A 13625-nucleotide genomic window follows, 5' to 3' on the forward strand; every position below is an offset into this window, starting at 1 on the left:
GTTCAGGTATGACAGCATCTCCTAGATGCTCACATATAAGTTAAACACACCTGTGACCATAAAAGCTGTCTTTCCTTGTATGGGTTCAATATTCCCTGTTGGTCGTAATTGGTATGGGTCCCAGTCAACTGAGGATTATTCTAGGATGAATAGTATGTTGTAAGCAATCACCTTTGCAGACTAACTGATAAACTATGAAAGTCTGCCACCTGTTTTATCTATGACTAAGACTATGTGATCGCTGCATTTTATGTTATATACCCACAAACTATAACACTCAAATACTTGTATGAGTTAACTGATTTCAAAAATGTCTCACTAATATTGTAGCCATAGGATACTAATTTTTTTCATTTTGTTAAGTGCACAGCTTTACATTTCTGAACATTTAAAGCAAGTTGCCAATCTTTTCACCACGTCTGAATATTTGTGTAGATTTTTACAAACATTACTTCATTAAAGATAACTGCATCATCTACAAAAATCTGAAGTTACTATCAATATTGTCTACCAGGTCATTAATATACAACATGAATGGTAAGGATCCCAACACACCTCCCCGGGAACATCTGACTTAATTTCTACTTCTACTAATTACTAACCACTTAAGATAACATGCTCTGTCTTCCCTAAAAAAATTCCTCGTCCTATCACAAATTTATTTTGATTTCCATATGCTCATAACTTCAGAAATATGTACTGATATGATACTGAATTAAAGGGCTTTTACAAATGAAGAAATTATGTATCTAATTGTCTTGATACATGGCTTTCAGCAAGTCACGTGACAAAAATTTAAGCTGGGATTTGCATAACCATTGTTTTCAGAATCCAAGGTGGTTGGTGTGCAGGAGGTCATTATGTTCATGATACTTCCTTACACTTCAGCTCAAGATATATTCCAGGATTCTATAACAAATGGTTGTCAAGGAAATCGGTTGGTAGTTTTCTGGATCACCTCCACTACCTTTCTTGTAGATAGGTGTAACATATGCTTTCTTCCATCTATTGGGCACTGTAATAGTACAAATACCTTCCCCCACGGCAGTAGGAATTAATTTGTTATAATTTTATTATTATTATTGGGAGAGTTAGTTTCATTCCGTGTATCATCTGTTTAATTTTAAAATCCCTGGCTTTCTCTGATGAAACAAATGATAGAATATCTGATTGCACATTTCTTCTTTATCTGTTGTTATGTGATGTAGAAGTGTCTTGTCATGTAAAAAAAAAAAAAAAAAAAAAAAAAAAAAAAAAAAAAAAAAAAAAAAAAAAAAAATGGGAAGCAATAATGATAAACCAATATTTATTAAAGAAAACTAATAATAAAAAAAGGATGTGTTCAAAAATGCTGTCTCGACAAAATTATGCGTCTATTTTATGTTTAAGCCACCACCCACCTAGTATTGGTAATGTAACACAATAGTAGGAGGAAGCTGTGATCCTATTAAAAAAAAAGAGTCATAGTTGTTTAAACCAGAAAGGAATAGAACAGCAATCCTGGAATGTGAAGTTATGTGCAAGTTATTTATACATATATACAATACTTGTAAGCATACTCTGATGGGGATGGAAAAAAACTGTGGAAGGCCACAAGGTAAAAGGAAGTAACCAAAAAACCAAATGCACTATAGAGAGTGGCACCACCAAAAAACACACAAGTGAAGATAACTTTAATTTCATAATATAGGCTTTCACAGGGCAGTACTTACAGGGTGTTTCAAAAATGACCGGTATATTTGAAACGGCAATACAAACTAAACGAGCAGCGATAGAAATACACCGTTTGTTGCAATATGCTTGGGACAACAGTACATTTTCAGGTGGACAAACTTTTGAAATTACAGTAGTTACAATTTTCAACAGCAGATGGCGCTGCAAGTGATGTGAAAGATATAGAAGACAACACAGTCTGTGGGTGCGCCATTCTGTATGTCGTTTTTCTTCTGTAAGCGTGTGGTGTTCACAACGCGCAAGTGTGCTGTGGACAACATGGTTTATTCCTTAGAACAGAGGATTTTTCTGGTGTTGGAATTCCACCGCCTAGAACACAGTGTTGTTGCAACAAGATGAAGTTTTCAACGGAGGTTTAATGTAACCAAAGGACCAAAAAGCGATACAATAAAGGATCTGTTTGAAAAATTTCAACGGACTGGGAACGTGACGGATGAACTTGCTGGAAAGGTAGGGCGACCACGTACGGCAACCACAGAGGGCAACGCGCAGCTAGTGCAGCAAGTGATCCAACAGCGGCTTCGGGTTTCCATTCGCCGTGTTGCAGCTGCGGTCCAAATGACGCCAACGTCCATGTATCGTCTCATGTGCCAGAGTTTACACCTCTATCCATACAAAATTCAAATGCGGCAACCCTTCATCGCCACTACCATTGCTGCACGAGAGACATTCGCTAACAGTATAGTGCACAGGATTGATAACAGCGATATGCATGTGGGCAGCATTTGGTTTACTGACGAAGCTTATTTTTACCTGGATGGCTTCGTCAATAAACAGAACTGAAGCATATGGGGAACCGAAAAGCCCCATGTTGCAGTCCCATCGTCCCTGCATCCTCAAAAAGTACTGGTCTGGGCCGCCATTTCTTCCAAAGGAATCATTGGCCCATTTTTCAGATCCGAAACGATTACTGCATCACGCTATCTGGACATTCTTCGTGAATTTCTGGTGGTACAAACTGCCTTAGACGACACTGCGAACACCTCGTGGTTTATGCAAGATGGTGCTCGGCCACATCGCACGGCCGACGTCTTTAATTTCCTGAATGAATATTTCGATGATCATGTGATTGCTTTGGGCTATCCGAAACATACAGGAGGCAGCGTGGATTGGCCTCCCTATTCGCCAGACATGAACCCCTGTGACTTCTTTCTGTGGGGACACTTGAAAGACCAGGTGTACTGCCAGAATCCAGAAACAATTGAACAGCTGAAGCAGTACATCTCATCTGCATGTGAAGCCATTCCGCCAGACACGTTGTCAAAGGTTTCGGGTAATTTCAATCAGAGACTACGCCATATTATTGCTACGCATGGTGGATATGTGGAAAATATCGTACTATAGAGTTTCCCAGACCGCAGCGCCATCTGTTGTTGACAATTGTAAGTACTGTAATTTCGAAAGTTTGTCTGCCTGAAAATGTACTGTTGTCCCAAGCATATTGCAACAAACGGTGTATTTCTATCGCTGCTCGTTTAGTTTGTATTGCCGTTTCAAATATACCGGTCATTTTTGAAACACCCTGTATTTGGTATTTTATTAGTAGTTTAGTTTTTTTCTTTTGATTTATCTCTGGAGTATGATTAATGCCTGGAAAGCACAACTTTATTTATTTATTTAAGTTTATGAAAATGCATATTGATGTACCTGTTATACTAGCAAGCATGTGTAGGAGAGCACTATTGGATTGTCTGTCATAGTATAGCATCGGACTGGTCAAGTGAGCACTTATGTGCAGTTGGTTGCTGCTAGACTAGCCAGTGTAGTATTGTTTCTATGCCCACAATTTGTTAACCAGGTAGTGTATATTTGGTTTATTAAGTATTATAGGTTTTTTTATATTGTAAACTTTTGGTGTGTCTGTAATAACGGTCCATAGCGGTTACCGAACACAATCTAACTAACTGGCCATCAAACCAAGCTGAAAAATAAAATCATAAATTTAAAGAACAAGGAGATAAGCTTTTGTTGATGAAAGATTAATTGTCAAGTTCTCAAACCTGGAGTTAATGAATGTTAATGTAATTAAAGTTGTAGCCGGTGAAGTATCTAAGGTTCAGTGCCAAGCACAAAGTGTGCTGCACACTACGCAAATTGACATTAACAAAATGAAATTACAATATGAAGATGTTGGAGGAGATAATACCCCCTTTGTCGGATCTGTAGTGAGAAATCTGCATACAGAATTCACTGATGTTTGTGCTCAAGGTGAATGAGCAAATTCCATGCATGCCAATATCATCACACCACTACAAATAAATAAGGGGTGGAGTTAGCTGGAGAGGTCCTTGTAGAAGATAGCGTCTTATGCCATCAGCAATTCCCTTTCTTCATGCCTAGGGGGAGGATAACCACCCAGCAGTTTTTGTCAAATCATTCCATTGTGTTCTGTCTACCCACTGAAGTGACGAGCAATGAATTCAGTCTCTGGAGGTCCATTCCAAAGCAACAACCCTCTGTGGGTGGCAGATGCTGCACAAAGAGTGGAAGATGCTGCACAAAGATACCAAGATTTTGCAACCTTTCAACAAGAATTATCAGCTAAATATTGGTTGGCAGGAATGGAGATGTGTCTCTGCAATCGAGTATTACATATAAAGAAATATAATAGTTGGATTGGTAGTTTTTGAAGGTACTTTGAGCAATATCTGAATAAAACGAAGTGCTGGGACCACGAGACATTTTTCAGAAAGTATGAAGCAAATTACCAATCGAATTTTGTAAGACATTGCTCACAGTACCAAACAATGACATTGAGAAATTTCTGGCTGTAGCAAACAAACTCAATTTGTTATTAGAGAACTGATAATTGGTGCAAAACATGCACCCACCTGACAAAAACAGTGACAACTGATGTAACTGAGGGTGTAGGACGCCTGTTCATGAATACAACAGAAATACCACAGAGGTGAATGACACTTTGCACTTTGGGTGCAATAACTGATGTAATGAGCAGTGGTGTAACAATTGATTTGATGTGACCCATCATGGCAAGAGGTGCGATGGACACTGCAGTAACTCTGATTGATTGAGAGCAAGAACTGAAAGTGCAGCTGACACAGATGGAGCACCAGCTAATCAAACAAATGAGATCCAGTCAAACTGACACAACAATTGGCCAGTGGTGAGAGAAGGGGTGGCTCCAAACAGATTTGATTCATGCAATACCAGCACAGGACTAATCTAAGTGAACAGCTAATTCATGAGACTGAATGAATAAATAATCTATCACCATACATATTGAAGGAATATCAATGGAAGCAGTAACTGACATGGGCACAGACCTTATGTTAAGTGTTATGTTGCCAGAATTGTGCAGTAAAGTAAAGGAGAGCCAAAAGATTTTAATGCTTTTCATAAGTGGTTTGAAGGTGTTAGGCACACTGGGTGTGCACAGCTAACTTGTGAAGGAACTGGTTCACCTAGAAATGGTTGTAGGCATAGCTAATGTGATGCATACTTTATTGTGGTCCCAGGGTTTGATAGCATATTCTGCTGTGTCCAGCTACTAGTGCCTGTGAATATGAATGCATCGAGTGTAATGTTGCCATACACGTGTACCGAAATCAACTGCTAATTGTATCAGCATGGGCCAGCCACTAGAGGCCACCTGTAGGAAGCGGGCACATGGCACAGTCTCTGCTGCATTGTACTCATGCCTATACATGTACAGAGCAATGCAGACTCACTCTTGCTATGTTTTTTACCTTGTACCACTCACATCAATTGTACTGCGTATTGTTTATGTTGTGCCTGCTGTACGATTCTTTGGTCTTGCTAAGTGCGGAGTCATGAGAGGCTTATTTCAGTTATTGTTCAGAGGTTTATGACGAAAGTCAAATTTGTGTTGTTTGGATCAGTTTCATGTATTACTTGGTTAGTACATGATTGGTGACAAGTTTGGACTGGTTTCAATGTGTCTTCTTTAAGTGTGGTTTTATCAGGTTTAGTCATTATGGATGCTGTGCTACCAGCCCTGATTGAACAGCTTACTTTGGCACTGACCACTTTGTCGGCTACCGTTAACAGAGAGGGTACTGTTCCACTGGTCTATCCATCCACTTTCTCCCATATAATGATTCAGCTGGAGATTGGGAAGCTCATGAAAAAAGACTCAGACAGAATTTTTTGGCTTTTGGTGTGACTGCATCGAATTTGTGCAAAGCCTTATTCTTCTCATGGATTTCACATAAGGTGTATCAACTACTGTGTCATTATACAAGAACTGGCAGCTCTTACTTTTGATCATATGTGCAGTTTATTATCCACCTCCCATTCCAAAGGAATGCATGTCTTGGAGGCACAAGTGGAATTTACTGATGCCGCAAGAAACCAAACCAATCATACAGGGCCTAGGCACCCGAATTTCATGGCTGTAGCCATAAGTGTCAGTTCATTACCAATGCTCATAATGACTCCTGGAGCATGACACAATTATCTTTTAAGCTCCGGACAAGAAGTGCACCAATAAGATTTACTCTGTGAAAACATCCCATTGGCAGAAGTTTTGCAAATAGCACAATATTCTGAAGTTTCTCTGTCAGCAGATGATAAAATTGCAACATGGAGAAATGTGGCAATAGTGTTACAAGATGTGCCCTCTAGGGCAACAGATAGCTTGCATGAGGAAGGGGCAGTGTTGGTGGAAAACAAGCAGTCCCAGAACCGAGGAGACCAAGGCTGGCCCTAGCAGTCATGACTGCTTCAGCACTAGTGTCAGCATTCTCTGTTTCTGCCTCGACTTTTTTTTTCCCCTCCGCTATTTGTAATGCTTGCCAGAAGAAAGACCACATCATCTCCATCTGTCATTCACCAAGGGTTGCTTAGGGTATGGTCATGGACACAAACTGTGTCATTCCAACATTTGTGACTTCTCCCAAGTTGTTTATTGAGTTAAATGTTCTTTGCCAAGAACTCCAGCTACAGTCAACACAGGTACTGCAGTCACATTCTCAAATCTATGTGAGTTTAGTCTCACAACCACTGCCACTGGTCATGCGGAAGCTGGTTAGTTGTAACAAACTGAACATTGTGCTGTTGGGACAATTTACAAGTCAGTGGTTCATTCCATTACATTACTGTTGGTTGCTGATGTTAGTGTTGAGAACTTGTTCTGGATAGATACATTTCAGGCATCTGGATTTTCTATCACCGACACAGTTCACCTTGTGTTTGAAATCCATGGCTTGGCCTTGTTTTTGTCCTGCACACCCTATTCCTGGCAACCTGACAGATCAAGTGAAAGCAGGATTGGACAGACTTCAATTTCTACATGGGATAATACCTGTTAGGCTAGTGAGTGGTCATTTCTGCTGGCTGTAGTTGGGAAGCCATTGGGTAAATTTTGCCTCTGTGGCACCTTCGGTACTACTGTCAATGAACAATCAATCTTGGTTAATTATCTCCTCCCATGCCAGGAGAAACCGTTGGCAAAAATATCTAAAACTGATTGTCTCAAGCATATCTGCAGGTTCCTGCAGATGAAGAGTCTCAGTGTGTTCTGGTTTAGAATACTCCCTCTGGTCTCTATCAATATTTGTGCCTTCCTTTTGGTGTGTCTAGTGCCGCTGCTATTTTCCAGCAATTTTTAAAGCTCCTGGCTATGCCTGTCCTGGGTTGCATTAATTATTTGGATGGTATTGCTCTCATGGGCTCCTCCACAGCTGATCACTTGAAAAATTTGTGCACTTTGTTTTTTGTTTCACAGTCCACAAGCTAACGGTGTAACATCACAAAATCTCAATTTTTTCAACCTTCTGTTGCTTATTTGGGATTTGAGGTCTTCCAGGACAAGGTTTACCCACTGCCAGACCACACCTCTGCTGTCACATCTGTGCCTGACTCCTCATCCACAAAGGAGCTTCAGGCATTTTAAGGGAAGATAACCAGTTATCAAAAATTCCTGCCAGGGTTGCCGCATTGGTCAGCCTGTCACTTGCCTGGTATACAAGAATGTACCTCTTTGCTGGAGCTCAGATTGCAAACGTGCTTTTGAAATAAAATCCAAACTACTCTTGGTCACTTGTTTAGTTACATTCTCTTCAGACCAGCACAGAGTTTTGGCAACTGACACCTCACAGTATGGCCTTGGTGCAGTCCTAGTCCACCGATATCCTGACAACTCTGAATGACCTGTTTCTTTCACCTCTCGGTCTCACAGTCTGGCCCAGCAGTGTTACTCTTAGGTAGCCTCATTGTCCATCAGGTGGTTCAGTTTGTTCAACAGGGATGGCCACATAAACCACTAGAGGCTCTTGCCACAGTCTATGCTCTCCAGAAATTTCATGTTTCTTTGTATGGCTCAAATTTTCACCTTATTGACCATAAACCCTGGGTCTCCTTGGTGAACCATCACACTTCCTTGCATGACAAAGCAGCACGCTGCCTCCAATGCTGACCACTGTTCTTGTCTTGATAGAACTACAAAATCCATTTTTGACATATGTCCAAATGTGCCAATGTGAACACCTTGTTCCACCTTCATGTGTGTCCTGATCTCAACTTTGATTGCCTTGCTTCCATCTTCATACTGAAACACAGGCCACAATTGAGGGTTTCACAATTATGAGCTCACACTTAGCGGCTGCCGTTACCACCAACCTGGTTCCCTGCCAGGTGGTTCAGTTTGTTAACAGGGCTGGCCAGATAAATCACTAGCTAAACTTTGGACTCCCTGTGCAAATATTTTTCCTTATGTATTGCCTCTCTATTTTTTGCAATATTTGTTACTGTCCATGGAAGACCTCTTCCCCAGAGTAGACATTCATCCAGCATTACAGCACGAGAGTCTATGCCTACTCCACCAGGGCCATTGGGGAGTTTCACGAACTCAACTGTTAGCTACGAACAGACTGAAGACTCATGAGCAGTATGGCCAACAACAGGCAGCTTCGCAGAGCATTTCTGTCCCCTTGGCCCATTCCACATCAATCATGAGAATGCATTCATGTTGCCTTGTACCTTAGTTTCCGATAATGGGACCAGTTCATTTCTGATATTTTTCAATTATTCTCTTCCCGTCATGGCGTTCATCATGTTATGGCTATCCCATTCCATCTTCAATCAAATGGCAGGGCAGAGTCACTAGTCCAAATGTTCCAGTCCCAAATGAAAAAGTTTGTTGTGGTTCTTTGCTGGATAATGGGTCTCTATTTTGTGAGTATCTATCACTTCACGCCAACAAGGAAGCAGAGCCTGACTGAATTGCTTCACAACCAGCAGGCACACATACACCTCCACCTTCTTCAACCTGTGTTGCACCTGCTGTGATCGGGTTCATCTGGCCATTTAACAATGGGGTTGTTGGTGTGGGCACAAGGATTTGGTTGCTGTCCCAAATGGATTATGACCACTTTTGTCTGCCACTGGGGTTGCCATCTTTGTGACATCCATACAGGCGACACGTTGGTGGCGCACCACTTTGATCAGTTGCACTCACCTTGCCGGCACAACGCTGCAACTGCAGCCCACCCTGCCCCCCTCCACATTGAGCCCATCATCGCCTGCTATGGCTGTCTCCTCCATTTGCAGCATCCTGGCGTTCCAGCACTCTGGTGCTGGTACTGAATCATCTCTGGTCCGTTGCTGCAACCTCCTGTTCCGGTTGAGCTGCCTCCACCAGTTCCCTCGCTATAATCACCTCAGCCATCATCACAGATGGGTCCAGTCCATCTCCTCCACCGTCGGACCAGTCTGCTGATGACGATGCAGAAATGGCGATAGCACCCTCCTCTTTGGTGTTGTCGTCGGGCACCACATCCAGCCCTATGCTGCAGTGCCACCCTAACACATCGTACCCCCTCTGTGGTCGGCACTGGCTGCCGCAGCTCTGGATCCAATGGATGTGTCTCTTGTTGGGCCACTGATGTCTCCTCCATTGCCTGAGCACCGTCTTTGTATGAGGGAGAAGTGTGCTATATCCTGAGACTAGAATGTGTTGTGAGAGTGAGTGCACTGAGTATAGTGTCACCACTTGTGTGTACTTACATTAATCACCAACTTTATTGGTGAAGGCCAGCCACTAGAGGTCACCTGTAGAAAGCATGCACATGGCACAGTCTCTGCTGCATTGTCCACCGGCAACTTGTGCCTATATACATATGTTCTTTTAGTTTGTATTGCTCACATCAGATGTTCTGTGTATCACTTATGTTGCACCTTCTGTATAATTCTTTGGTTTTGTTACATGTGAAGTCATGCAAGACTTATTTCTGTTGTTGTTCAGAGCTTTACGAATAAAGCTATATTTGTGTTACTTGGATCAGTTTCATGTATTACTTACTTATTGCAGATTGTATCTTTGATACTGATTTTGTGTGGGAGGTGGATGGAATAACCGACTTCCCCAGGTGTAGATTTTTGACGCAGGTAGAGGGCTATGAGGTCACAACAAAATTAATTAAGTCACCATTTAGGTACTATAAATTTTATTGACAATTAGAAGAATGTATGGAAGGTACCAAGTATGGGCTACCACAAGAGATAGGCAGCACATGTTCCATAAATTTGACGCAAGCAATTGTCAAAAAGATAGAGTAATATAGTAGCCCTCAGAACCACACAGAGTTGAGATTCTTATTGCTGCAGTATACTGATGTATTTGAAGAAAACTTGGAATCACGAAAAATTTTGTTTGCAAGTTGCAAGTGAAGTTTCATTGACCATTTTGTTTAAACCATAAAGCTTAGCACTGGATAAAAGCCCAGCAGTCGACAAGAAATAAAACAAAACCTCGACTCAGGTGTCAGTGAGCTGTCCACCATTGGTGAAAGACATTATGCAATACATATATACTTATTTTGGTAGATATAGGTATTTGTTTGACTGTTGGTCATATGTTTGAATTGTTGTAAAGGGAATTACGTTAACAAACAATCAGTAAAATGGGTAGTGTTTCAATAGTATGTAAAGTGCTAACTATTTGCGTAAATCACATTCACCATAAGCATGTTAAAAGAACAACAAACACATACAAGCACAAAGATGGAAAATATTAATATGGTAATGTCCTAGAAATTTACATTTTTTATCTGTAAAAATGGATAATTATTTCTGTTCAAGAATTCCTCTTTGGTACAAAAGAAGTTGTTAATGAGAAACATCTGTTTCTTAGATAAGTACGAAACTAGGTATGAGATGCACTATACATTCTATAAAAAATTACCTTCTCTAATAGAATATTATGACTGAAAAAATAAAATTTCTTTAATAACTCACACAGGCTCCCAACTGCTGATATCATTTAAAGATTTTATTACGTGCTCAGTAAATGTATAAATAAATAACTCAGTAGTGTGGCCATTCTGGAACCAAAATTGTGATTGGCTAACTATTTAATTACTAAGTGCGTGTATTATGATCTGGAGTACACTAACTTTTCAAAAAATTTTCAAAATTGTGTAAGGAGTGACGCTGGATGGTAGTTATTGACATCCGAAGAGTCATCCTTCTTATAGAGGAGCCTAACAACGCCCTACAAAAGTGATTAAGAACATGACATGTGACAGGGTCACAACTTTTTAGTATCACGTTAGCGATAGTGTCCACGTCCACCCAACTCTGTCACCCCACATGAATTTTTACTGTTTAGAGTAGCGGTAGTGAACCAGTTCCATAGTAATGGTGATTTATAATGTAGGGAAGTAAATTTACTTTATAAAATTTATACAGCAGGGTTAAAGCATGTAATAATATATCCTTACCAAATACTTCACATCAAAATTTTATGAAAACACAATGAAAATGTTTCAAAACACTTACCACCTATGGGCAGAAGGGACCATGTTGATTAACTCTGGTTGAGAATAATGAAAATCTCCCTTATTTCAAGTGGGGATGGGAGACTACTTGTTATTACACTGAATGTCCTCCATATGGCTTCTTCAGTGAATTGTTTTATTGTATTTTCTGAATTATATGCACAAAATTTTATCTACTTTTTAAAGTAGTAATTAGAAATATCTGCTACAGCATTTACAATGCTTCTATTTGGCTCGGAAGAAAGAATATCATTTTCTATAGCTTCTTTAACTGCCTCTCTTTTGACAATATTCCATATTGATTTTATTTTACTATCTGATATGTCAATTTCAGATGATTATGAGCAAACTTCTGTATTTTTTTTTTAACTTTTCTTAATATTTTACAGTATATACAGTTTATAATATAGAAGTATGTCTGGATTATTACTTGTTGTGGCTCTTTTGTACAAGTCCTTTTCTCATTGTGAAGGGATTCTAATAACTGTAGTGTTCACAAGTGTCTTTAATGACTTCCCATTAAGACAGATAATTATATTTTCAGGACAGTTACTTTCAAAAATGGATAGAAACTCTTCATAACACAGAGGGGATTTTAATTTATAATGTATATGGATGATTCCAACAAGGAGTTGCGTGTTTCACCACTAGATGACAATGGCATCATTTTCACAGCAGTGGGGGGACTTGAATTCATCATATTTCAGACAATTTGCACAAAATATTTTTATGTTATGCACAGAAACCTTTCTTGTGAATCAATCATTTCTATTTGTGGAAACCATATCACAATCCCTGCAGTGGTTCCTGAGATTAGCCAAATACACTGAGGTGACAAAAGTCAGGGCAAACCTCCTAATATCATTTCTAACTTCCTTTTGCCTGTTGTATGCAGCAACTCGATGTCGCACAGACTCAACAAGTCACTAGAAGCTCCTGCAGAAATAATGCGCCATGTTGTGTCTACAGTTGTCCATAATTGCAAAAGTACTGCTGGTTCAGGTTTCTGTGCACAAACTGACCTTGCTGTTGTGTCTCATAAATGTGCATTGGGATTCACGTCAGGCAATCTGACCAGGCCATGGTCATCTAGGGTCCAAACAATATGGGCACAAGCCTAGGAGAGGCACTGCAGGTGATGCTGTGCTGTTACCAAAGGCATTCATGCCAGTTGTCTGCTGTCATAGGCCATTACTACCAAATTTTACCACACTGTCCTAATTGATATTCACTGTATGCCCCACATTAATTCCTGTGGCAATATCAGGGAGTGTTGCTTGTCTGTTAGCACTGACAACTCTACAAAAACATGCTGCTCTAAGTTGTTAAGTGAGGGCCATCAGCCACTGTGTTATCCAAGGTGAGAGGTAATGCCTGAAATTTTGTATTCTTGACACCCTCTTGTCACTGTGGAGCTTGAAATATTGAATTCCCTAACAATATCCGAAATGTAATGTACATGCATCTAGCTCCAATGCCCATTCCCCAGTCAAAGTGCAGTGTATCTACATATTAACAAAACATTAATACTTACACTGCTTTCATCTTCTCCAAATTTGTTTGTAGCCTTGATTTTATATTGGCCTGTGTCACCATGTTGGCCAGATGGAATTTTAAGGGTAAATGTAGTCTCTTTTAATCCATCTCCAATGTCTTTTGTTGCAGCAGTAAATACGTGCCTCTCATCTTCTGTTACTTTTTCTCCATTATGGAACCTACAATAATGGAAAATTCAATTTAGAAAACCACTGTAACTTGAGTTTCCCAAGTCCCTACAATGATGTGTAACAAAGTATTTTTACTACCTCCATTTTATGTCCAGTGACTAATTTTTAAAACTTAAATTTTAATAATATTAACATTCCCATTATTAAACTGTAATGGAGACGCTGAGGTTCATCATGTGCTCATTCGATTGATATTTCTGTCAGTAGCTATTCCTTACAACTTAAACCTTATGTAATAAAGAAAAGGAGTTTTTTTTTAAATTGATATTATGGGTTATGACAAGGTACCTCATTCATAAATGGGAAAATAGAGAAAAATTATTACGTTGCACAGTGTACCGGTATCTGCCATATGCCACACTGCAGCTTGCAGAGTACAGACTTAGAGAGAGAGAGAGAGAGAGAG

The 13625-nt window shown here is 40.0% G+C and overlaps 1 protein-coding gene across 2 annotated transcripts in view; it reads right to left on the reverse strand.

Moving 5' to 3' along the window:
• Positions 1 to 13625, reverse strand: part of LOC126321023 (obscurin) — a 790459-nt gene that overhangs the window by 242553 nt on the left and 534281 nt on the right. For both annotated transcript variants that reach the window (XM_049994141.1, XM_049994140.1), the window contains one exon: positions 13027 to 13207. In XM_049994141.1, the coding sequence (XP_049850098.1) occupies positions 13027 to 13207 (181 nt within the window). The remainder of the gene's footprint in view (positions 1 to 13026; positions 13208 to 13625) is intronic.

Source organism: Schistocerca gregaria, chromosome 2, assembly GCF_023897955.1.
Source record: "Schistocerca gregaria isolate iqSchGreg1 chromosome 2, iqSchGreg1.2, whole genome shotgun sequence".
NCBI classification, from domain to species: Eukaryota; Metazoa; Arthropoda; class Insecta; order Orthoptera; family Acrididae; genus Schistocerca; species Schistocerca gregaria.